Source organism: Macaca nemestrina, chromosome 7 (assembly GCF_043159975.1).
Source record: "Macaca nemestrina isolate mMacNem1 chromosome 7, mMacNem.hap1, whole genome shotgun sequence".
NCBI lineage: Eukaryota > Metazoa > Chordata > Mammalia > Primates > Cercopithecidae > Macaca > Macaca nemestrina.
The window spans coordinates 84,248,679-84,273,332 of NC_092131.1; the positions used below are offsets into that span (position 1 = coordinate 84,248,679).

Below are 24,654 nucleotides of genomic sequence, written 5' to 3' on the forward strand. Positions count from 1 at the left end.
AGAAGAATTGCTTGAACCTGGGAGGCAGAGGTTGCAGTGAGCCAAGATCACGCCACTGCACTCCAGCCTGGGCAACAGAACGAGAGACTCCATCTAAAAAAAAGAAAAACAAAAACAAAAACAGGAAATCTTTCAGGGAAATACATGCATATGTGGGAGTATCTCTTTGAGATGGGAGCTGTAATAGGCAATGGGATTGTTCTTGTATAGAAGTGGTAACATCTGCCTGTCTTGAGGACAAATGCCTCCACGATTGAGGGCTCTACTCCCATCCTTTTCAAGGGCTGCCTGTCGTCCAGAAGAGGATTCACCTGGGGTGGAATGTAAGTCTTGCATTTTGCAATAGCTGTCCTAGATTGACTGTTGAGTCATGCATCCCTGACACAAGTCAGGATTAGGCAATGTGGGACGGCTGGTGTGGGGTTAGGACAACTGCCAAGCAGAGAAAGTAAGAGTGTTAACAGTATTTATTGAGCACTTCCTTACTAAGTGCTGACAAGTTTTAAGTGCTTTTTTATAAATTTTATTGAATATTTTTCTTTTTTTTTTTTTTTTTTTGAGATGGAGTCTCGCTCTGTCACCCAGGCTGGAGTGCAGTGGCGCAATCTTGGCTCACTGCAAGCTCCGCCTCCCGGGTTCACGCCATTCTCCTGTCTCAGCCTCCCGAGTAGCTGGGACTACAGGCGCCCGCCACTGCGCCCGGCTAATTTTTTTCTATTTTTAGTAGAGACGGGGTTTCACCATGGTCTCGATCTCCTGACCTTGTGATCCGCCCGCCTCGGCCTTCCAAAGTGCTGGGATTACAGGCGTGAGCCACCGCGCCCGGCCATGAATATTTTTCATCTGGTGAAATGGGTGTTTTAATGTAGGGAGCCAGAGGCCTGAGGGTTGTGACCAACTCAGCATTCCACTGAAGGCTATATGATCAAACAGCAAACTGTTTATCATGAATGCAGAATGTGGGCAAACTCACTTCTGCACCTGCCACCAGGAGGTTTGCTGAGGGCAATCACTCCCTGGTGCTGTGCTCCTTGAGGTTATCTACTGCAACATCTGGAGACTACTGTTCAAAGAACGCAGTCATGCAAGCCTGCACTAAGTCAAGCAGCTGACTGACAACCACCTGTTTCTCCCTACCTCCTTTACTCAATAAATACAAAGGGCTGTAGAAACTCGGGGCCCTTGTTCACTAGAAGCAAGGAGCCCCCAACCCCTTCTTCCAAATATACTCATCTTTGTCTTTATTCCTGCATTAATATTCTTTTGTTCAGTCCACCAAGGACTGCGGCATTTTAAATTCGTTTTTGTTTGTTTGTTTGTTTGTTTTTTTGAGATGGTGTCTTGCTCTGTCACCAGGCTGGAGTGCAGTGGCACAATCTCGGCTCACTGCAGCCTGTTCTTCCCGGGTTCAAGCGATTCTTCTGCCTCAGCCTCCTGAGTAGATGGGACTACAGGTGCACACCACCTCACCCAGCTAATTTTTGGGTTTTTAGTAGAGATGGGGTTTCACCATGTTGGTCAGGATCGTCTCGATCTCGACCTAGTGATCTTCCTTCCTTGGCCTCCCAAAGTGCTGGTATTACAGGCATGAGCCACTGTGCCCGGTCAGGTGTTTTAAATTCTATATGTGAAATCAGAGTGAGTGATGACAACCTCAATCACTGTCTGTGTTGTATAGTTACATTTCATTTTTCTGGCATTTTTGGGGGATTGATAGTTTTCATAGAAATCAATTTTCTCTGAATTGGAATTTTAACTTTCAGGATCATTGTGTTTTTCAAATCAACACATCTATTCATTAAATTATAAAAATAACACATGCTCATTATTTTAAAAAGGGATAAAAAGTTACGTGAAAACTGAAAGGTAACTCTTCCTTGTGGTTCCTTTACCTTTTTCCCATATAGCTCTTGGCTTTGTGTATCCTTCCAGAAGTTTCCTATACATTTACATGCATTTTTCTTCTAAAAATTGTTTCACAAATGAGATGACACTATACATACTGTCCTTCAAATTGCTTTTCTTTTATTTCTCCCATGTTCCAACCCCCACTTTTTTATTTCTTTTTTAAAATTTTTTTCTTTTTTAAAATTATTATACTTTAATTTCTGAGATACATGTGCAGAACTTGCAGGTTTGTTATATAGGTATAAACGTGCCATGGTGGTTTTCTGCACCCATCAACCCATCATCTACATTAAGTATTTTTTCAAATGCTCTCCCTCCCCTAGCCCCCCATGCTGCCGACAGGCCCTGTTGTGTGATGTTCCCCTCCGTGTGTCCATGTGTCTCACTGTTCCACTCCCACTTATTAGTAAGAACTTGCAGTGTTTGGTTTTCTGTTTTTGTGTTAGTTTGCTGAGAATGATGGTTTCCAGCTTCATCCATGTCCCTGCAAAGGACATGAACTCATCCTTTTTTATGGCTGCATAGTATTCCATGGTGTATATGTGCCACATTTTCTTTATCTAGTCTGGTGTTGATGGGCATTTGGGTTGGTTCCAAGTCTTTGTATTGTGAACAGTGCTGCAAAAAACATACATGTGCATGTATTTTTATATTAGAATGATTTATAATCCTTTAGGTATATACCCAGTAATGGGATTGCTAGGTCAAATGGTATTTCTGGTTCCAGATCCTTGAGGAATGGCCACACTGTCTTCTGCAATGGTTGAACTAGTTTACATTCCCACCAACAGTGTAAAAGTGTTCCTCTTTCTCCATCTCCTTTCCAGCATCTGTTGTTTCCTGACATTTTAATGATTGCCATTCTAACTGGTGTGAGATGGTATCTCCTTGTAGTTTTGATTTGCACTTAGATTCTGGATATTAACCCATTGTCAGATGGATAGATTGCAAAAATTTTCTCCCATTCTGTAGATGGCCTGTTCACTCTGATAGTTTCTTTTGCTGCGCCGAAGCTCTTTAACTAGGTCCCCTTTGTCTATTTTGGCTTTTGTTGCCATAGCTTTTGGTGTTTTAGTCATGAAGTCTTTGCCCATACTTATGTCCTCAGTGGTATGGCCTCAGTTTTCTTTTAGTGTTTTTATGGTTTTAGGTCTTACATTTAGGTCTTTAATCCATCTGGAGTTAATTTTTTTATAAGGTGTAAGGACGGTGTCCAGTTTCAGATTTCTGCATATGGCTAGCCAGTTTTCCCAACACCATTTATTAAATAGGGAATCCTTTCCTCATTGCTTGTTTTGGTCAGGTTTGTCAAAGATCAGATGGTTTTAGATGTGTGGTGTCATTTCTGAGGCCTCTGTTCCATTCCATTGGTCTAGATATCAGTTTTGGTACCAGAACCATGCTGTTTTGGTTACTGTAGCCTTGCAGTATAGTTTGAAGTTAGGTAGCATGATGCCTCCAGCTTTGTTCTTTTTGCTTAGGATTGTCTTTGTTATATGGGCTCTTTTTAGGTTCCATACGAAATTTAAAGTAGCTTTTTCCAATTCTGTGAAGAAAGTCAATGGTAGCTTTTTGGGGACAGCATTGAATCTACAAATTACCTTGGGCAGTATGGCCATTTTCATGATATTGATTCTTCCTATCCACGAACATGGAATGTTTTTCCATTTGTTTGTATCCTCACTTATTTCCTTGAGCAGTGGTTTGCAGTTCTCCTTGAAGAGGTCCTTCATGTCCCATGTAAGTTGGATTCCTAGGTATCTTATTCTCTTTGTAGTAATTGTGAATGGGAGTTCACTCATGATTTGGCTGTCTATTATTGGTGTATAGGAATGCTTGTGATTTTTGCACATTGATTTTGTGTCCTGAGACTTTGCTGAAGTTGCTTATCAGCTTAAGGAGATTTTGGGCTGACATGATGGGGTTTTCTAAATAGACAATCATGTCATCTGCAAACAGGGACAATCTGACTTCCTCTTTTCCTAATTGAATACCCTTTATTTCTTCCCCTTGCCTAAGTGCCATGGCTGGAACATCCAATACTATGTAGAATAGGAGTGGTGAGGGAGGGCATCCTTGTCTTATGCCAGTTTTCAAAGGGAATGCTTCCAGTTTTGCCCATTCAAATAGTTCTTATTATTTTGAGATGCATTACATCTATTCCTAGTTTATTGAGAGTTTTTAGCATGAAGGGGTGTTTAATTTTGCCAAAGACTTCTCTGCATCTATTGAGATAATCATGTGGTTTTTTATCCTTGCTTCTGTTTATGTGATGGATTACATTTATTGATTTGCGTATGTTGAACCAGCCTTGCATCCCAGGGATGAAGCCAACTTGATCGTGGCGGATAAGCTTTTTGATGTGCTGCTGTATTCAGTTTGCCAGTATTTTATTGAGGATTTTCGCAATGATGTTCATCAGGGATATTGGCCTAAAATTATCTTTTTTTGTTGTATCTCTGCCAGGCTTTGTTATCAGGATGATGCTGGCCTTATAAAATTAGTTAGGATTCCTTCTTTTTGTATTTATTGTAATAGTTTCAGAAGGAATGGTACCAGCTCCTCTTACTACCTCTGGTAGAATTCGGCTGTGAATCCATCTGGTCCTAGACTTTTTTTGTTTGGTAGGCTATTAATTATTGCCTCAGTTTCAGAACCTGTTATTAGTGTATTCAGTGAATCAACTTCTTCCTGATTTAGTCTTGGGTGGGTGTATTTGTCTGGGAATGTATCCATTTCTTCTAAGTTTTCTAGATTATTTGCATAGAGATGTTTGTAATATTCTCTGATGGTAGTGTGTATTTCTGTGGGATCAGTGGTTATATTCCCTTTATCATTTTTTATTGTGTCTATTTGATTCTTCTTTTCTTTCTTAGCAGTCTTGCTAGCGGTCTATCTATTTTGTTGACCTTTGAAAAAAAACCCAGCTCTTGGATTCATTGATTTTTTGAAGTTTTTCTTTTTGTGTGTCTCTGTCTCCTTCAGTTCTGCTCTGATCTTAGTTATTTCGTGTCCTCTGCTAGCTTTTGAATTTTTTTGCTCTTGCTTCTCTACTTCTTTTAATTTTAAGGTTAGGGTGTTGAGTTTAGGTCTTTCCTGCTTTCTCTTGTGGGCATTCAGTGCTATAAATTTCCCTCTACAAACTGCTTTAAATGTGTCCCAGAGATTCTGGTATGTTGTGTCTTTGTTCTCATTGATTTCAAAGAACATCTTTACTTCTGCCTTCGTTTTGTTATTTACCCAGTAGTCATTCAGGAGCAGGTTGTTCAGGTTGTTCAGTTTTTATGTAGTTGTGCAGTTTTGAATGAGTTTCTTAATCCTGAGTTCTAATTTGATTGCACTGTGGTCTGAGAGACAGTTTGTTGTGATTTCTGTTCTTTGACATTTGGTGAAGAGTGTTTTACTTCCAATTATGTGGTCAATTTCAGAATAAGTGTGATATGGTGCTGAGAAGAATATATATTCTGTTGATTTGGGGTGGAGAGTTCTGTAGATTTGTATTACACCTGCTTGGTCTAGAGCTGAGTTCAAGTCCTGGACATCCTTGTTAATTTTCTGTCTAATATTAACAGTTGGGTGTTAACGTCTCCCATTATTATTGTGTGGGAGTCTAAGCCTCTTTGTAGGTCTCTAAGAACTTGCTTTACGAATCTGGGTGCTCCCGTATTTGGTGCATATATATTTAGGATAGTTAGCTCTTCTTGTTGAATTGATCCGTTTACCATTATGTGATGACTTTCTTTGTCTCTTTTCATCTTTGTTGGTTTAATGTCTGTTTTATTAGAGACTAGGATTGCAACCCCTGCTTTTTTTCCCTTTCCATTTGTTTGGTAGATCTTCCTTCATCCCTTCATTTTAAGCCTACGTGTGTCTTAGCACATGAGATGGGTCTTCTGACTATAGCCCACCAATGGGTCTTGACTCTTTATCCAATTTGCCAGTCTGTGTCTTTTAATTGGGCATTTATCCCATTTACATTTAAGGTTAATATTGTTATGTGTGAATTTGATCCTGTCATTATGATGTTAGCTGGTTATTTTGCCCATTAATTGATGCAGTTTCTTCATAGCATTGATGATCTTTACAATTTGGTATGTTTTTGCAGTGGCTGGTACCGGTTGTTCCTTTCCATGTTTAGTGCTTCCTTCAGGAGCTCTTGTAAGGCAGGCCTGGTGGTGACAAAATCTCTCAGCATTTGCTTGTCTGTAAAGGATTGTATTTCTCCTTCACTTATGAAGCTAGTTTGGCTGGATATGAAATTCTAGTTTGAAAAATATTTTCTTTCAGGATGTTGAATATTGGTCATGACTGTCTTCTGGATTGTAGGGTTTCTGCTGAGAGATCCCCTGTTAGTCTGATGGGCTTCCCTTTGTTGGTAACCCAACCTTTCTCTCTGGCTGCCCTTAACCTTGGTGAATCTGACAATTATGTGTCTTGAGGTTGCTCTTCTTAAGGGGTATGTTTGTGGTGTTCTCTGTATTTCCTGAATTTGAATGTTCCTTTTTTCTCTTTTTGTCTGTAATATTGTCTTCTGACTTTAATTAATTTGACATTCAATCACTGATATCCTTTCTTCCACTTGATTGAATTGGCTATTGAAGCTTGTGTATCCTTCATGAAGTTCTCATACTGTGGTTTTCAGCTCCATCAGGTCATTTAAGCTCTTCTCTACACTCTTTATTCTAGTTAGCCATTTGTCTAACCTTTTTTCAAGGTTTTTTAGCTTCCTTGCGATGGGTTAGAACATGCTCCTTTAGCTCGGAGAAGTTTGTTATTATTGACCTTCTGAAGCCTGCTTTTATCAACTCGTCAAACTCATTCTCCATACAATTTTGTTCCCTTGCTGGCGGGGACTTGTATTCTGTTGGAGGAGAAGAGACTTTCTGGTTTTTGGAAGTTTCAGCCTTTCTGCTCTGGTTTCTCCCATCTTTGTGGTTTTATCTATCTGTGGTCATTGATGTTGGTGACCTATGGATGGGGTTTTGGTGTGGTTGTCCTTTGCTATTCTGATGTTGATACTGTCCTTTGCTGATGTTGATGCTATTGGTTTCTGTTTGTTAGTTTTCCTTCTAACAGACAGGCCCCTCAGCTGCAGGTCTTTTGGAGTTTGCTGGAGGTCCACTGCAGACCCTGTTTGCCTGGGTATCACTAGCAGAGGCTGCAGAACAGCAAATATTTTTGCCTGATCTTTCTTCTGGAAGCTTGGTCCCAGAGGGGCACCCACCTGTAGGAGGTGTCTGTCGACCCCTACTGGGAGGTGTCTCCCAGTCAGGCTACACGGGGGTCAGGGACCCACTTGAGGAGGCAATCTGTCCATTATCAGAGCTCAAATGCCATGCTGGGAGAACCACTGGTCTCTTCTGAGCTGTCAGGCAGAGAAGCTGAAGTCTGCAGAAGCTGTCTGCTTCCTTTTGTTCAGGTATGCCCTGCCCCCTGAGGTGGAATCTAGAGAGGCATAGGCCTTGCTGAGTTGAGGTGGGCTCCGCCCAGTTCGAGCTTCCCTGTGACTTTGCTTACACTGAGCTAGAACTGCCTACTCAAGCCTCAGTAATGGCGATCGTCCCTCCCTCGTCAAGCTCCAGCTCCAGCGGGGGATGCTCCAGAAATATGAATGCCCAGACTAGGATACAGGGGGTGCCTTGGAACCGGGATGCATGGCGTGGCGTGGGGGGGTGCGTGTGAGGCACCGGGCTGGGGTGCACCGCGGGAAGGAACACGCTGGGTCTGGGATGCTCCCGGACTGACAGTCCCAGAGACCGAGGCAGCATCTTACCTTAAAACTCGCGGGTGAGCTCCACGCTGGGCTTGGCCATGGGCTCCAGCTGTTGAGGCTGCTGCAGAGGAGCCGCCGCCACCCTTGCAGCCGGGGAGCCGGGACACATGCTAGACTACGCTTTGATAGGGGCGCTGAGCGCTGCAGTAGTTGCAGAGCCCGCTCCCGTCAGGGGCGGCAGCATAAGCGCTCCTCTCCCGCGCGTCTTAGCGCCGCTCTCCCGCCCCGCCCGGGGAATTGCCGGACTGAGCATGCGCGCCGCGCTGCCGGGTAGGGTGAGACCACAGGCCGCTGGCCTCTACCCCTCTCCTGGGCTCCAGCATGAAAGGCCCGGCGCGCATAACCTGGTGTCCGGGCCTTCGGGGGTAGCGTTCCCCCTTTCCGTGTACTCAGTCCTCGGGCCGTGAGCAGAACTCATTTCTTTTGTTTGTCGGTCTGGGTACCTTGCAGGGCCTTTTACTATTCCCCACTGGCTCAGGACCCGTCCAGCTTGTCCTTGCTGACTCGGGAGGGAACTCGGAAACTAGGGCCATGCTGGGAGAGAACCTGGCGGGATCTGGGAGGCAAGGGGCGGGGAGGTGTTAGAGAGTTCATCCTTCCCCACCCTCGCCAGCCTGGCCCTGCCTCAGGGATTCCCGTGGCGTCCTGGCAGTTCCCGTGCCACCTTCCTTCCAGTTGGCAGCTCTGCAGACACCTCCACCCCTGAACATCACGCTCAGGTCCTGGAGACAGGGAGGAGGGCTGGGGGATCCAGAGATCCAGCCTGGCCAGACTTCTGCTCTCTGCTCAGCTAAGCACCCCACACTGAGAAATGAACAGGTTGATTCGAAGCCGCGCAATCATCTGCATTTTATTTGCGCCTCATTTGCAAGTTGTTAATTTGCAACTCTGCTCCTTCCACTCCAGCTTCCTTCTCTCCCATCTCCCCTCAAATTCCCCAGTGGCCCGGGCAAAAAATATCTGTTGGTCTTTGCCAAGGTAGACTCAGCCTTGTCAGCAGGCTGTGTTCTCAGGGGAGGCCTTTACCCAAGGGCACAGCAACAGCAGGAATCCTGAGTAAGACGCCAACTTGACGGCAGGGAAGGCTGGATCTTGTCACAGGGCAGAATTCATTTTGTGAGGTGAACAGTAAGGTGAGCAGAGGTGGAAAAGGCCAGTTTATGAATGCAGGAACAGCACCAGGAGCTAAAGCCCAAAACTGCCCCGTGGGCTGTCTCCGGGTCCTCAGAGGCGGGATGGGGTTCCTCCACCCACCACCACTGTCTCCCCAGTGATGTAGCTGGCATCTTCAGAGCACAGGAAAGACACGATGCCAGCACAATCCTCTGGCTCGCCTAACCTGGGGAATAGGGGAAGAAAGGAAGGGAGTAAAAATAAAATAGTTCTGGCCCCTTCACCTGGGACACAGGGAATGAAGTTTGCTTAATCAAGAATTATCAGATGACTTTTCAGGATCAGTGTACAAGCTTTCTGCCTATCAAATAGGGTTACCATGAGGATATGCTGTTATAATTTAGTAGAAGCATACTGTACTCGGAAAAACCATTACCCATAATATTCAAATACTATGGAAACATACTGTTTTATAGAGAGCTCAGGACACCAAGATCCAAAGTTATATAGATAAAATGGTGAGCAATTATTTCATACTTCAAAAAAAAAATGGTTTCACATGTGCACACACTAAAGTATCAGGGAGTCTGTGTGACAGTAAATGGTGTGTTTAAAATGATTCCATTTGTACAGGTTCAACTTACAGACGACCTTTTCAGGAATCTATACTTGTCCCTTAAAGTCAGGTTCATTTGGTGAGAATGTGCTAATTCTTTTTTTGTCAGTGACTGCATAGTTAGGGGACACTTTAATCTGCCTGCCATAGTATGCTCTAGAGGTGGGCAGAGTGAGTAGCTCAAACCTAGAAGGGCTGAATTAATGGTTCTTCATTCTAGCTGTATCTTGCAATCATTTGAGAAGCTTAAACAAAAAAAGAAAAGACAAAAACAAAAGCCCAGATGGTCAAGTCCTACCTTGGACCAATTAAAAAAGAATCTCTGGGAGTGGGCGGGGCCTGAGCACCTGCAGTTTAAAAAGCTCCACAGGTGATTCTAATGTGAATCCAGGATTGAGCTACATGGGCTGGATCATTCATCAGAGCTCTAGGATGACAATCCCGTGACTTATAAACCAGGCCTGTAGCTGATGCCTGACATCAGAATGGCTTTGGGAAAATTTGGGATGTCTGGACCAGTACAGAGTTAGGCATTGCTGGCATTTGTCCTTGAGGGACAAGATGGAGGAAGTAGATAGTGCCCTGAAGCCAGAAGGTAAAGAGAGGCGGGGAACTTAGAGGAAAGTGAGCTCAACAAAGGTGCTTGAACAGTTCACCCAGCTCACTGGGGAAGAAAGTAACTCCTTAGGCAAGGGGAGTTTGGGGCTTAGTAAAGCTCTTCATTCTTTTCATTTGGATTGTAGATCATCAACCTGAGTTTTGTAAACATGTGTCATTATTCATGGGAACTAAAAATGCATGGTTTTGGTTTTGGTCCCTGGTCTCCAAGGATGCTCAGAGGTGGAGGCAATCCCCCAGATGGAGAGAGGACTCAGGGCTTCTCCCAGAGCTCTGCACTCCTGAAACCCTGATATCTCTGAGTTTACTTTTTGAAAGGGAAGCTGACTTCTTGCTTAGGCCACTGCAGTGATAGTGTTTATGAATTTGTGCTCTGTGAGGCAGAGGAGAGCCTGCCTGTGTTATCTGTGGGACTGAGACAGCGGGCTGTGGGCTGCTAGAGACCAGACCTTTCCATCCCCCTGCCTTTTAGGGCCCTTGATCCCATAATAGTTTTACCTTCTTATCTGCAGGGTTTCTTTCATTCTTTCCTCTTTTTCCTTGTCCATCCAGAACTGCAGGAAGAAGGGAAATCTCTTTATGTTTAAGAAGAGGAAAGTGAGGAACAAAAAAGAAAGAAACTGCCCGTCCTCATGGCAACAGAAAGTAAGGATGGAGAGACTTCCCTCTTTCACTTCCTATTTTTTTTTCTAGCTCCCAGCTCTCCCCACTGCCCTCATGTGTTTCATTTGTTTCAGGTTCTAGTGATGCATTTTGCTGCATCTCTCCAATTCTCATCCATGGAAGGAGAGAGGAAACAGTGTGAGTAGAGTCTGAATACCTCAGTCTCCACCCTATGCCTTAGAAATGGTGTGACTGGAGTCTGGCTTGGAAAGGGCAGTTGGTACAGAGAGGGAACATGGAAAAGCCAAGGGAAGGAGAAGGGAGTGGTTGAGAGTTCAGGAATCAGGTACTGGGCTTCCCCGTCCAAGAAGATGGATGCCTTTTAAGGGGTTCCAGTGGGATGCAGAGCTCTCCTTCCTCACCATCCTGCTGAAGCTGGTCTTGATAAGTCCAGGTGCTAGGCAGTTCACCCTAATGTTCCTTGGGGCCAGTTCTATGGCCAGGGTCTTGGTGAGGCCCAGCAAAGCTGTTTTACTGACATTGTAAGGAGTGAAGCCCTGGAGATAGAAAACAATGGGTTAGACTCATAATTTCCAGGTCACTCTGGGTTCTAATAACTAGACATAAAGGGCAGTGCTCAATAGGGATCTCCTGTAATGGAGGGGCACAGTTAGGAAACTGTCTTGTGGCTAAACCTCCCTTAGGTTATGGTTTGTGGAGGCAAGGCATCTATTTTGTGGGCAGGGACTTGGTGGTGTGATTCTAAAAGGGGACACAAACTTCTTTGGGTAACAGTTGGGGTGGAAAGATGTACAGGATGGGATGGAAGGGGCAGTCAAAAGGGTTCTTACAGGAGATGGACTGAAGGCTGCTATGGAGGCCACGATCACCACTGAGCCGCCTCTGGAAAAAGAAGAGAGCTGACGGTCTTCCCAGCCTGGACCATTGCCCTCAGCCCGTGTGGGGTCCCATCTCACCCAGGCTCTCCCTCACTCTCTGTACCCTCGTTTCTCCATTTCTGGCACCACTGCCTTTGTCATCAGGGCTGGGGCCTTCACATTAACGTCCAGAGTCTGAAGCCAAGAGAAGAAGGGGAAACAGCATGAGTGAAGAGCACTGGAGGAGGCATGGCAATGAGGAGTTAGAGTGGGTTCCTAGGATGTTTGTCAGAACTGACGAAGATCTTAGGATGATTCAGCTGCATCTTGCACATGAAGAAACTGAGGTTCAGGGAGAAGTAGCTCTCACCAGCTGCTCAGCTAGATAATGATACATTAGGTTCAGGTGAGAAAAAATGGAGCCTGGTTCATCTTGTTTCGTCACCAGCCAAGTATGATGTGGCCCAGAAGGGGCCTAAATCCTCAGGGCTCCTTTGGATTTGAGCTGCGTTTTCTGCGTTTCTTCAAAGTAGGGAAAGTCTGCAATTGTCAGCCTCCTGGACTTGCCCTAGAGTGGGCCATGGTTCTCAGGGAAAATGTGGCCTGACCTTGGATACCTGGGGTTGTTCTAGCACTTCTCTGGCTTCTGTGCTTAGGGAGTGAGATGCTCTTGGCCCTCTAGGATGGACTGCCTGGCTAGACCTGATTAGAAAGTGGGATCATGAGGAGGCACCTTCTGGGGAAGCTGGGGGACAGGCTATAATCAGAATCCCCACATCCATAATGTAAAACAAATGTGTTACATTGTTCTAGACAACTGCTTATATTAAAATATTTCAGTCTTACAGAAAAATTGGTAATAGAAATACAACGAATATCTGGAGATCGTTCACTTAGATTCACCAATTGTTCACATTGTGTTCCATTTGTCCTCTCTGTAGATCTGTACAGTTTTTTTAAATGAACCACTGAAACTCAGTTGCAAGTTTTCTGTAAGATTTTATATAATAAAATGAAAAATTACTAAGAACACAAATAAAAAAATAAAAATGTAAATTAAAAAAAAGAAACTCAGGGCTGGTCATGGTGGCTCATGCCTGTAATCCCTGCACTTCGGGAGGCCAAGGTGGGTGGACCACTTTGAGGTCAGGAGTTTGAGACCAGCCTGGGCAACATGGCAAACCTCATCTGTACTAAAAATACAAGAATTAGCCGGATGTGGTGGCATCTGCCTGTAGTCTCAGCTACTCAGGAGGATGAGACAGCAGAATAGCTGGAACCCAGGAGGTGGAGGTTGCAGTGAGCTGAGATAGCACCACTGCACTCCAGCCTGGGGAATAGTGTGAGGCTCCATCACAAAAATAAATACATAAATAAAATAAAATAAGTAAACTCAGTTGCAGATATTACAATGCTCTATCCCTAAATACTTATCAGACATTTCCAGAGAGTAACGATGTTCTTTTACACAACCATAATCTGTTATCACAACCAAGAGTCTGACAATGATGAGAATGCTATCTAATATATGGGCCTCATTTGTCCCCCAAATGTGTGTTGTGTTTTTTAAAGTCCAGAGCTCAATCAAGGATCAGCCATTATGTTTGCATTTGATGTACTGTGATAGTTTAAAAGATATATAAAAGAAAAGTTATAGACACATCTCATTTTATTATGCTTTGCAGATACTGTGTGTTTTCTTTTTTTTTTACAAATTGAAGTTTCATGGCAACCCTGCGCTAATGAGAGCCATTTTTCCAATGGCATGTGCTGACTTTGTCTCTGGGTCACATTTCAGTAATTCTTGGAATATTTCAGACTTTTTCATTATTATTATATCTGTTATGGTGATCTGTGATCAGTGGTCTTTCATGTTTTTATTATAATTGTTTTGGGATACCACAAACCACACCCAGAAAAGAAGGTGAACTTAATCGATAAATGTTGTACGTTCTGACTGCTCTGCCCTTCTCCCATCTCTCTTCCTCTCTGTAGGCCTCCATATTCCCTGAGACACGTTTATATTGAAATTAGACCAATTAATAACCATATAATGTCCTCTAAGTGTTCAAGTGAAAGGAAGAGTCACACATCTTGCACTTTAAATCAAAGGCTAGAAATAATTGAGCTTAGTGAGGAAGGCATGTTGAAAGCTGAGGCAGGCTGAAAGCTAGGCCATGTGCACCAGTTAGCCAAATTGTGAGTGCAAAGGAAAAATTCTTGAAGGAAATTAAAAGTGCTACTTCTGTGAACACGTAAATGATAAGAAAGCAAAACAGCTTTATTGTTAATATAGAGAGAAAGTTCTAGTGTTCTGGATAGAAGATCAAACTAGCCACAACATTCCCTTAAGCCAAAGCCTAATCAGAAAAAGGCCCTAACTTTTTAATTCTTTGAAGGCTGAGAGAGGTGAGGAAGCTCCAGAAGAAAAGTTTGAAGCTAGCAGAGGTTGGTTCATGAGGTTTAAGAAGCCATCTCTGTAACATAAAAGTGCAAGGTGAAGCAGCAAGTGCTGATGTAGAAGCTGCAGCAAGTTATCCAGAAGATCTAGCTAAGATCAGTGATGAAGGTGGCTACACCAAACAATAGGTTTTCCTGTAGATGAAACAACCTTCTAGTGAAAGAAGGTGCCCTGTAGGGCTTTAATGGCTAGAGAGGAGAAGTCAACGCCTGGCTTCAAAACTTCAAAGGACAGGCTTATTCTCTTGTTAGGGTCTAATGCAGCCAGTGACTTTAAGTTGAAGCCAATGCTCATTTACCATTCTGAAAATTCTATGGCTCTCAAGATTTATGCTAAATCTACTCTGCCCATGCTCTATAAATGGAATACAAAGCCTGAATAAGAGTACATTTGTTTATAGCATGGTTAACTGAACATTTAAAGCTCAATGTTGATAGCTACTGCTCAGAAAAAGATTCCTTTCAAACTATTACTGCTCATTGACAATGCAACTGGTCAGTCAAAAACTCTGATGGAGATGTACAAGGAGATTAATGTTGTTTTTATGCCTGCTAACACAACGTCCATTCTGTAGTCCATGGATCAGGGGGTACCTCTGACTTGCAAGTCTTATTATTTAAGAAATACATTTTGTAAGGCTGTAACTGCCATAGATAGTGATTCCTCTGATGGATCACAGCAAAGTTAACTGACACCTTCTGAAAAGGATTCACCATTCTAGATGCCATTAAGAATATTTGTGATTCATGGGAGGAGGTCAAAATATCTACATTAACAGGAGTCTGGAAAAAGTTGATTCCAACCCTCATGGATGACATGGAGGGGTTCAAGACTGCATCAGAGGAAGGAACTGCAGATGTGGTGGAAATAGCAAGAGATCCAGAAGTAGAGCCTGAAGATGGGACTGCATTGCTGCAATCTCACGACAAAATGTAAACGGCTGAGGAGTGGCTTCTTATGGATAAGTAAGGAAAGTGGTTTCTTGGGATGGAATCTATTTCTGGTGAAGATGCCACGAACATTGTTGAAATCACAACACGAGATTTAGAATATTACATGAACTTAGTTGATTAAGCAGTGGCAGAGTTTGATAGGATTGACTCCAATTTTGAAAGAAGCTCTACTGTGGGTAAATGCTATGAAACAGCATTGCATGTTACAGAGAAATCTTTTGTGAAAGGAAGAATCAACTGATGTGGCAAACTTCACTGCTGGCTTATTTGAAGAGATTGCCACAGCCACCCCAGCCTTCAGGAACACCACCCTAAGTCAGCCACCATCAATGTGGAGACAAGACCCTCCACCAGCAAAAAGATTACAGCTTCTGAAGTCTCAGATGATTGTTAGCATTTTTTAGCAATAAACTATTTTAAACTTTAGATACATATATATATTTTAAGAGATAATACTACTGCTCATTTAATAGACTACCATTAGATGACCATTATAGTGTAAACATAACTTTTATATGCACTGGGAAACCAAAAAATTCATGTGACTGGCTTTATTATAATATTGAATTTATTGTGGTGCCTGGAACCAGACCCACAATATCTCCGAGGTGTGCCTGTACTTAGTGTAAAACTGACTTTCATATGGTCTCTATTCAGACTGTTCACGAAAGATGTTCCTCTATTTTAAAGAGTATAAGAATCTGGCTGGGTGCGGTGGCTCGTGCCTGTAATCCCAATACTTTGGGAGGCCAAGGTGGGGGTATCTGTTGAGGCCAGGAATTTGAGACCAGCCTGGGCAACACAGTGAAACCCCATCTCTAATAAAAATACAAAAAATTAGCCTGGTGTGGTGGCACATGCCTGTAGTCCTGGGTACTTCAGGAGCTGAGGTTGAACCTGGGAGGCAGAGGTTGCAGTGAGCTGAGATCGCACTACAGCACTCCAGCCTTGGTGACACAGCAAAGAAAAAAGAAATGAAAAAAAAAAAAAAAAAAAAAAAAGAAAAAGGCAAAAAAGACAGGGCAAGACTGTCTAAGAAAAGAAAGAAAGAAGCCAACCTTAAATGGTTAGCAGCAAATCTTTGGGTAGTTTTGAAGAAAAGATGGTTTAAGAAAGAGAAGCCATTTTGATGATAATTCCTAAGAAGGAAGGTTTTGTTGTCGTTGTTGTTGTTGTTTCTGTTGTTTTTAATATAGACAAAAGGTCTCGTTGTGTTGCCCAGGCTTCGCTCAAACTAGCTCATCTAGAATCAAAAACTAGCTCACTGAAGAACATTTTAGCACTTTGGTCTTTATGTGTATGAAACACTAGTAAATAAATCACAGTATTTTCACAACCTGATACTTTAGTGTTGAGAAATTTTTGATGACATCTGATATAGTTGGTATGTTTGTGCCCTCTAAGTCCCATGTTGAAATGTGATCACCAATGTTCAAGGTGGGACCTGGTGTGAGGTGTTTGGGTCACGGGGGTGGATCCCTTATGAATGGCTTGGTGCCCTGCCTGTGGCAATGAGTGAGTTCTCACTCTATTAGTTCATGCCAGGACTAGTTGTTTAAAACAGACTGGTTTCTCTCTCTTGCTTCCTCTCTTGCCATGTGACACCCTGCTCCCTTTTTCCTTCTGCCATGATTGTAAGCTTCCTGAGGCCTCATCAGAAGCAGATACTGGCACCATGCTTCTTGTACAGTCTGCAGTATTGTAAGCCAAAACAAACTTCTTTTCTTTATGAATTGCCCAGCTCAGGTATTCCTTTATAGCAACACAGAACAGACTAATACAACATCAGAGTAAAAAGCAAAACCATGAGAAATCATAAAAAATTAGCATTTCCAAATCATGTGGGAATATTAACCTTAATAAACAAAAACAAATATTTTAATTAAAACTTTGTAATTAAATATGTGTGAAATATATTATGAATATAATGTAATTATACATTTTCACATAAAACCCAATATTCTACCACTTGAATTTAGACATCCGGATCTCAGATTTTCTTGACATTGCAGCTAAGAAGAAACTAGTACGGGTTTTTATTTTTTATTTTTAAAGGGTGTATGTTATAAAGTGGCAACTGCTCATTTCACCAGAATCAGTATTTTAAATAACTAGCGGCATTTAATATTTCCCAACTAATAAAAAAGATTACTTTTTGTCCACTGAAAGGGGTCAGGTGGGTGTGTAAATTTAAGTGTTGTAGTTGTTGGCATATTAGCTGCTATGTCTCTGTTGGAAATCAGCCACGTAGAAGAGCATACTGGGGAAGAAGCCTGGGGAGGGGAGTAGACTACAGAGAGTGAAGAGCAAATATGAGCAGTCAGAACTAGGAGTAGCAGAAATGAATAAGAAGGGCAGGGATAGAGCTACCCCCCACCCCGCCCTTTACCATGTGTGCTCCACGTGTGTGGCACATGGCAAAGAGTCCTCACATTTACACTGCCCTTGACAAACACATTCTAAAAGCAGATGGAGTTTGTACTGAATGTGTTCTGAGGCCAGCCCCCTGTTGATTTAATCCCCTCTCACCTTGTCCCACACCTCCTCGGTGATATCCATTAGGCTTCCAAAGAAAGGGTTGACAGCAGCATTGGAGACTAGGATATCGATACCTCCATGAAGCTTCACAGCCTAGAGAGAGGGGGTGAGGTCTGGACCAGGGCTGCAGTAAGTAAGGGAGGTACATTTACCCATGTTGATAAAAACTTGCTTTTGAGTTATGCCCTGTGGGTCACGCCTGTAATCATGGCACTTTGGGAGGCCAAGGTGGGCGGATCACTTGAGCTGAGGAGTTTGAGAGAAGCTAGAGCCACATAGCGAGACCTTGTCTTTATATTAAAAAAAAAAAAAATGACAACAAAACCTTCCTTCTTAGGAACTATCATCAAAATAAGTTCTCTTTCCTAAAACATCTTTTTTTTTTTTTTTTTGAAAACTACCCCAAGATCTGCTGCTAACCATTTAAGGTTGGCTTCCTTCTTTCTTTTTTAGACGGAGTCTTGCTCTGTCACCCAGGCTGGAGTACAGTGGCATGATCTCAGCTCACTGCAGCCTTGATCTACTGGGTTCAAGCCATCCTCTTGCCTCAGTCCCCAAAGTAGTCGGGAGTACAAGTACTTGCCACCACACCCCGCCAATTTTTGTATTTTTTGTAGAGACAGGGTCTTGCCCTGTTGCCGAGGCTGGTCTGGAACTCCTGAGCTCAAGCCATTCACCTGCCTCAGTATCTGAAATTGTTACAGGTGTGAGCCACCAGGAAGTTTGTCTTACATTTTTTTGCAGTCTTTTCTTCCCACCTCCTATTCTTCTAAGGCTGTCTCTGACCCTTTGCGCTTTTCTTTACACTCTCCCTTTGGGAAGCTCCTTCATTCTCATGATTTCAAGTCTCACCTCAAAATCTATTTCCAGACCCCTCCTCTTCCTTTCACAGTGAGTTCCACCCCCATTTCTCCAAGTGCTTACTGTCCAGTTCTCCTTGAATAAGTTACCCTTATCTCAAAGTCAATCTGTCCACACTTACCTGAATGGAAAAACGGGCTTAAATAGAGCTGAAGAAAGTTACCCTGGAGGGGCCTTTGAGATCATCTATTCCAATGTCCTTAAGGTGGAGATGATGAAACAGGTTCTGGGAATTTTCTCAAGACCATATAGTTCAGTAGTGACACACTGAGGGTAGCTAAGAACAGGAGGCCTGCTTATTCTGTGTTTGGGAAAGTGATTTGCTCAGGGCACAAAGCTAGTTAGCAGTGGAAGAACTGAGGTCAGTCTCCCATTCTGTAGCACACCGCTAATTCATAAGAGCCCTCTGAAAGTGAGTTGGGGTCATTAGGAAACTGACTGCCCAGGAGAGCCATGATGGGAGAAGATACCAGCCTGAATTTAAAGCAATTCCATATTTAGTTATGATGGCATTTTCTCTGTCTCTGTCTCTCTCTTTTGACCTGAAGGCATGAAAGATTCAAGGTAGAAACTGACATTTAAACTGAGAAAGCCAAGAAAGGCAACATCTCACCTCCTTAATCAGCTATAAGTAGGTAGTGAGGCGTGTGCTAGAGTAATGAATGGCCAAGCAGAATCTGCCAACAAGAGTTTTCTCTACAAAGTGACCCTGAAACCAGACTTTACATTTGCCCGGAACTGGCAATTTTGATGCCTTGGGCAAGTAGCAGTACATGGGCCCTTGGTCAACTTTGTGCTTCAGACTTGGCACACAGAGGGGTGTTACTAACAATGTACACCATCTGCTAGCTTCCCGTTTTAACTAATTATTCTCGTTAACTAGGTGCTAAACTCAGTTGTTTCTAGATGGTTGAAGGAATGCCTGGGCTGTCAATGTGTAAATCTAATAAAATTTACAGTCATATAATCTTTTAAAACCAGTGTTAATACTTTCCTGCACCCTTTAAATTTTGGCATAAAGCCCAGTCACCTGCCTTGGTTTTGTCTAAGTCTCACCAATGGACTTGTTACCAGGGAGGTGCAGAGTAAGTTAATAAGTGATGTGCGCTGTGCTGAGTTCACATGTTTTTGGGCTGGGTGAGGACAGTGGATTGCTCTAGAATCACCTGGAGACATTTTCTACTCTGCAGTATACCTCATGCCTGTAGTCCTAGCCACTTGGGAGGCTGAGGTGGCAGGATTGCTTGAGTTCAGGGGTTGGAGGTTACAGTGAGCTATGATCATGCCACTGCACTCCAGCCTGGGAAACAGAGTGAGGCCTTGTCTTTGGAAAAAAAAAAAGTATCTAAGTCTTGTTCTAAATTGTGTGATCACTACACTAAAACGGTTAGGAGCTGTTTGCTCTGTGTTCTGATAGTTATACATTTTTAAGAAAAAATATAATCAAGCAGATAGGCAGCTAATCTGGTTTCCGCTTACCACACACTTAGAAGCTTTGTGGTGCAGATGAGGAGGCCACTGGGTAGTAACCATTCTCAGGGCAGTGGCTTTTCTCATTGCAGGGTAACATGTGGCAATTGGCAGAAGACATTTCGAATAGCTGACAAGTATTCTATCATTCTCCTCTCTGACAATGGTCACACAAACTACCTGAGAGTCATTTTTGACTTCGCTCGTGTTTCCCACTTTTTGACATGTGGTTGGAAAATCTTGGTCCGTTCCCACTAAATGTCTCTTGGGCACATCTGTTCCAGTCCCACCACCACTGCTCTAAACCTGGATGACAGCAACAGCTTCCTCACTGATACCCTGGATTCAGTGTCTTCTTTGTATATCCTTTCTACCAGAGCCAGATTATCTTTCTTAATAACCATCTTTCTCTTGCTCAAAACCTCACATGGCTTCTTATTTGCTATAAGGATGTCTAAACATATCCTTTTAAGGTCCTTAACATATCCTTTTAAGAAGCTATTGCCGGGTGCGGTGGCTCATGCCTGTAATCCCAGCACTTTGGGAGGCCGAGGGGGCGGATCACCTGAGATCCGGAGTTCAAGACCAGCCTGGCCAATATTGTGAAACCCCATCTCTACTAAAATACAAAAATTAGCTGGACGTGGTGGTGGATGCCTGTAATCCTAGCTACTTGGGATGCTGAGGCATGAGGATTGCTTGAACCTGGATGCTGAGGTTGCAGTGAGCTAAGATTGTGCCATAGCACTCTAGCCTGGGCAACAAGAGTGAAACTATGTCTCAAAAAAGAAAAAGAAAAAAAAAAGAAAAAAAGGATATGGAGGCCCATGGCCTCTATCTTTCCAATGCAGCCCCTTTCCCAGCAGTACTTCTAAGCCTGTGCTCTCCACTGTGGACTGACAGCGCTCCTCTCTTTCCTTCAGTTCCTTCTTGGCTGTCTGCTCATTTTGTGGAGTTATCTGGAACCTCATCTCTATTCCATCTGTCCATTCACATTTATTCCTAAACGTTTAGCTCAAGTATCACTTCTGGGCTAGGCCTGTAGGCCTTGTTAAGTGAACTAGTGGGGGTCACAGGATGTTTTTCCAGCAGGATTTTGACATTAAATTGCTACTTACATGTCATATAGTTAGTGCTAATTGACCCAGACTCCCAAACAGCTCCTTCCACTATCAGGATCAAGTCCCCAATCTTAGGCTGTGTTCACCAGCCTAGGCCAGGCTTTTTTGGACTCACATTTGTGACTCTCTTGGACTCACATTTGGTTCTTTCCAATGCACATCTGAGCATTTGCCAGACAGTTCCTTAAAAACAGAATTACCCTATACAGTCTACCAGACTACCGTCTACTATTGTTAAGATCCTCCTCTTCTAAGAAGATTATGCAATTATTTCTGCCAACCTTCCAATCTGTTAGCACAATCCTGTACTATCCATTTTTGGGTAGATTCTCCCTTCCACTCTGGGGAATAAAGTGTGTCCTGAGCCTCAAGGGAAGAGGAGCTTCCTTTGTTGGATGGTTCATATTTTCTTCAGCAGCTGCAAGGCTGGTGTCCACTACTAACTGTGACATTGACTTATATACTTTCTTTGAGACTAAAGTCCAGTACCTGGTAGTCTGTAGCCAGCCAATAAAGGAAGGGAGCTTGGGAGGTCTGGGTTGAATCACGGCTCTTTCCTTACTGGCTGTGGGACCTTAGGAAGTAGCTCCAGCTATCTGAGCCAGTCTCTGCAGACTGAGAGAATAGTCCTTGCCTTGCTTGGGTTGTTGTCAGGCCTAGAGACAACCTGTGTAAGGCTCTGAACACAGGAAATGGCACATAATAAGTGGCTGAAACATGGTGGGCTGCTTCCTGAGGTTCCCAGGGACTTGACTCTATAAGCTGAAGAATAGGGGATTGTTTATTAGCTCATGGGTGGGAACATCTATTTTGTGATTGTATTTACCCTTCTCATCTGTCCAATTAGATGGAAAATTACTAGAGAACCAGTACCAACTGTTTCTTTGGGGTACTCAAGGGATGATGCAGGGTTGAAGCATTAGAATGTTTTAAAATTCTCTGACTGAGATGGGATGATTCTCTGAAGTTAGTTCATGAACATAACAGAAAGGCACACAGTAAAAATGTGCTGCTATCCAGGAAAGCAGGGAAGGAGGATCAGGCTGGCTCCCTTTTCCACTTTCTGGCTCTGTGCCTATTTCCCTGCAGCTCACGGTAGCCACCAGCCGCTCCCGGTCCTCCGCCTTCCCCACATGGCACACGGTGCCCGTCACGCTCAGCCCTTCCCCCTGCAGCGTGGCCACCGCCTGGTCCACTTTCTGCTGCTTCCGGCTGCTGACGACCACGTGGGCCCCGTCCTGGGCCAAACGCCGGGCAATGGCAAAGCCGATCCTGTGAGCAGAAAGAGACAAAGACTGCCAAGGCCTGTGCAGGGGAAGAGGTGGACAGCATGGGCTCTGAAGACTGTTCGGGTTTGAATTCTGGCTCTTTCTCTATATGATCTCCACGTGTCTCTTCTATGTGTAAAACAGGCTTAATGGCACGGCCAATTTTGGCACTCATTTACTTTTTCTTATGACCTGGACCACAGCCTCAGTTCCCAAGAACTTACATCACTTTCTACAGTTCCCACCATGGTGACAGGCTTCATCCCCTGTTGGGACTGAGAGGTAAGAAATGAGGTGGGTGTGCAGCAGCCACTTCCATGATTTGAGGGTCTCACTCAGAACAGCTTTGCCCCCAGGTTTCTTTCTTACTAGTCTACAACATTCTCAAAATTCTATCCTTAGTTACTTTTTGGGAACATCTATTTTGTGAAAAGATGGTCTCCGGTCAGAAATGTAAATATTTCCTTGGGAGGAAGAGTTACACATTCTGCACTTGTCAGTCGTTAGCATTTTACCTACGTTTGTATTTTAGTTTTGCGGAGAGCTGGTATCTAGCAAAGTGTTGTAGAAATGAGAACCAAGACAGACAAGAGTGGTGGGTGAGGAAAAGGCTGGACAAGGTAGGCCCAGATGTACTGACCTAAACAAAAATCTTGACACATGGCTCTTGTGTCCCATCTAGGTAAGGGGGGGAGGTCCCGGGAGACTTTCTCGTGCCCAAATAGAGTGTCTGGTACATTTTCATAAAGCTGGAGGCCTTGGGATAGGATTTTGAAATCCAGATTCCCTTGGATTTCTAGTTTCTGGTTTTCCCGGACACTAGGTGGAGCTGGTTGACTGGGGCAGCCCAGAACACTGCCGGGACCAGAAAGATGGGTCTGCACAGAGGTGGCACAGTTGTGCCAGAGGCAGCAGGGACGCGAACCTGGCAAGGGAGGGTCCAGGGCCAGGGGATTCGGAGGGGCTTCAGGCGGACCACGCGGCTGCTTTTTTCCAGGGTCAGATTTTGGCCGCGTGTGAGGTCTGAGAACAGGGGCACCGGAGGCCGAGGATGAGAGGCCAGTGCCTGTTTCCAGGCAGCCAGGGCCTCAGAAACTCCCGCCGGAGCACTCACCCGTCGGTGGAGGCGGTTACCAGGGCCACCTTATTCGCGAGCGGGTCCCGGCGGGTCATCCCGGAGCTGGCCATCCTCACCGAATTCCAAGCCCGGACACAGAGGTCTAGCAGCCCCGCCTTGTGCATGGCTCAGACCAGCAAGTCTGGGTTCTACTCCTTCCAGCGGAGGTGACAGAGAGTAGGGCGAAGGGCAGGACCAAGGGCTAAGGGCAGGACGAAGGGCGGGCCGCTTCCCTGCCCGCCCCCTCCCCGTCCTTGGCCCGCTGGAAGTCCTCTGTGGCGGCGCTCGCCTCCCTCCGCCGCTGCTCCCCGCAGCCAGCTACGTTCCGCCCGACTGGGGCTTGCCTTCCCGTGCTAGCTGGTGACCAAAGCGCTCTCTGTTCAAGTTTTCTGTAGGGCTCGCCCCTCCCCTGGCCCCTGCAGGAACCCGCAGACTTTGGCCGCTGCCCTTCTACATCTGCTTGCCCACGTTTTTCTTCTGTGGGAAGTGGGGGTTTTGAGTTGCTTTTGCTTCTTCAGAATTCCTTCTCCAAGAAAGTCTGGGTCAATGTATGTGACAGCCCACAGGAGGACAAATGTTTTGAGACTGCCCATGGAGGTGAGTCCTGTGGTCCTTATAGAGTTCACCAGGTGAGGCTGGAGGAGCCTGGGAGAGCTGTGATAGGGAGTAGCTGCACCAGGTCTGGCACTGCCCTTCACTCTGCCCAAGGTCTCCTCCATCTTCATGGGCTCTGGAGGGCAGACTATGGTCATTGACCAAACAGTATCTCACATCCCTCGCCAAAGGGACTTCCTCCTTTACAGGGGCTAAGTGCTAGAGAGGAGGCTGCAGAGTCCCTGGAGCAGTGGTGGAAATGCTGAGAACTGGGGGCACTCAAGTTCTCCCTAACCACTATGTCCCCAGGTCTTAGCCTCCATCTTAGTTCAGTAAATATTTGTTGAATGCAAAATCTCTTTATGAACTGTAAGCTATAAGCACATAGTAGTTACTGCTACCATGTAGTGATTATTGTTGGTGCCCTGGGCCAGACTCTTCATCTGTAAATTACTGAGGGTATGGAGTAGATGATGAATAAAGTCCTTACTAGCTATAAATTCTGTGTCCAAGACTTCAGCCTCCAATTCTGCTATGTGGGCTGAAGTGATCTCCCTCCTGGGTTTCTGGGAGAATCAATAAATCTGGATGGCTTATGGTGCACTGTAGAAAGGCCCCAACAGACCCAGATGCAAGCATCAGAATTGGTTTAACCCACTGGCCTCCAAAGGCCAGACTGAGAAGCAGTGCTGGTCCATGGCAACGTCTTCGCTAGTTCAAGGCAAAATGACAACATAAAGACATTACAGTGAGTTTTACAAA

General features: G+C 44.4%; 1 protein-coding gene across 3 annotated transcripts; it reads right to left on the minus strand.

The window, feature by feature from the left end:
• Positions 1-8,505: 8,505 nt before the first annotated feature.
• LOC105477845 (dehydrogenase/reductase SDR family member 4-like) lies at positions 8,506-23,703 on the minus strand. 3 transcript variants are annotated; one of them, XM_071100410.1, is made up of 8 exons: positions 23,296-23,618; positions 22,008-22,185; positions 17,453-17,554; positions 11,634-11,704; positions 11,483-11,534; positions 11,054-11,188; positions 10,527-10,582; positions 8,506-9,020 (listed from the first exon to the last, which is right to left on the minus strand). In XM_071100410.1, the coding sequence occupies exons 1-8, from the start codon at positions 23,421-23,423 to the stop codon at positions 8,906-8,908; spliced, it is 837 nt and encodes a 278-aa protein (XP_070956511.1). In that variant the 5' UTR covers positions 23,424-23,618; the 3' UTR covers positions 8,506-8,905. The 3 variants fall into 3 exon arrangements, with proteins under 3 accessions (XP_070956511.1, XP_070956513.1, XP_070956512.1); XM_071100412.1 differs by lacking the exons at positions 11,054-11,188; positions 11,634-11,704 and having other exon boundaries at positions 23,296-23,703; XM_071100411.1 differs by lacking the exons at positions 8,506-9,020; positions 10,527-10,582; positions 11,634-11,704 and having other exon boundaries at positions 11,056-11,188; positions 23,296-23,647.
• Positions 23,704-24,654: the final 951 nt, after the last annotated feature.

Excerpts from the sequence above, each read along its gene's own strand:
- LOC105477845 (XM_071100410.1), bottom strand. The coding sequence starts at position 23,423 with ATGCACAAGGCGGGGCTGCTAGACCTCTGTGTCCGGGCTTGGAATTCG. Across the intron at positions 11,189-11,482 it reads CAGCCTTCAGTCCATCTCCT|GGCTTCACTCCTTACAATGT; the intron begins GTAAGAACCCTT and ends TTCTATCTCCAG. Across the intron at positions 10,583-11,053 it reads AGACCAGCTTCAGCAGGATG|TTCTGGATGGACAAGGAAAA; the intron begins GTGAGGAAGGAG and ends TTCTTCCTGCAG.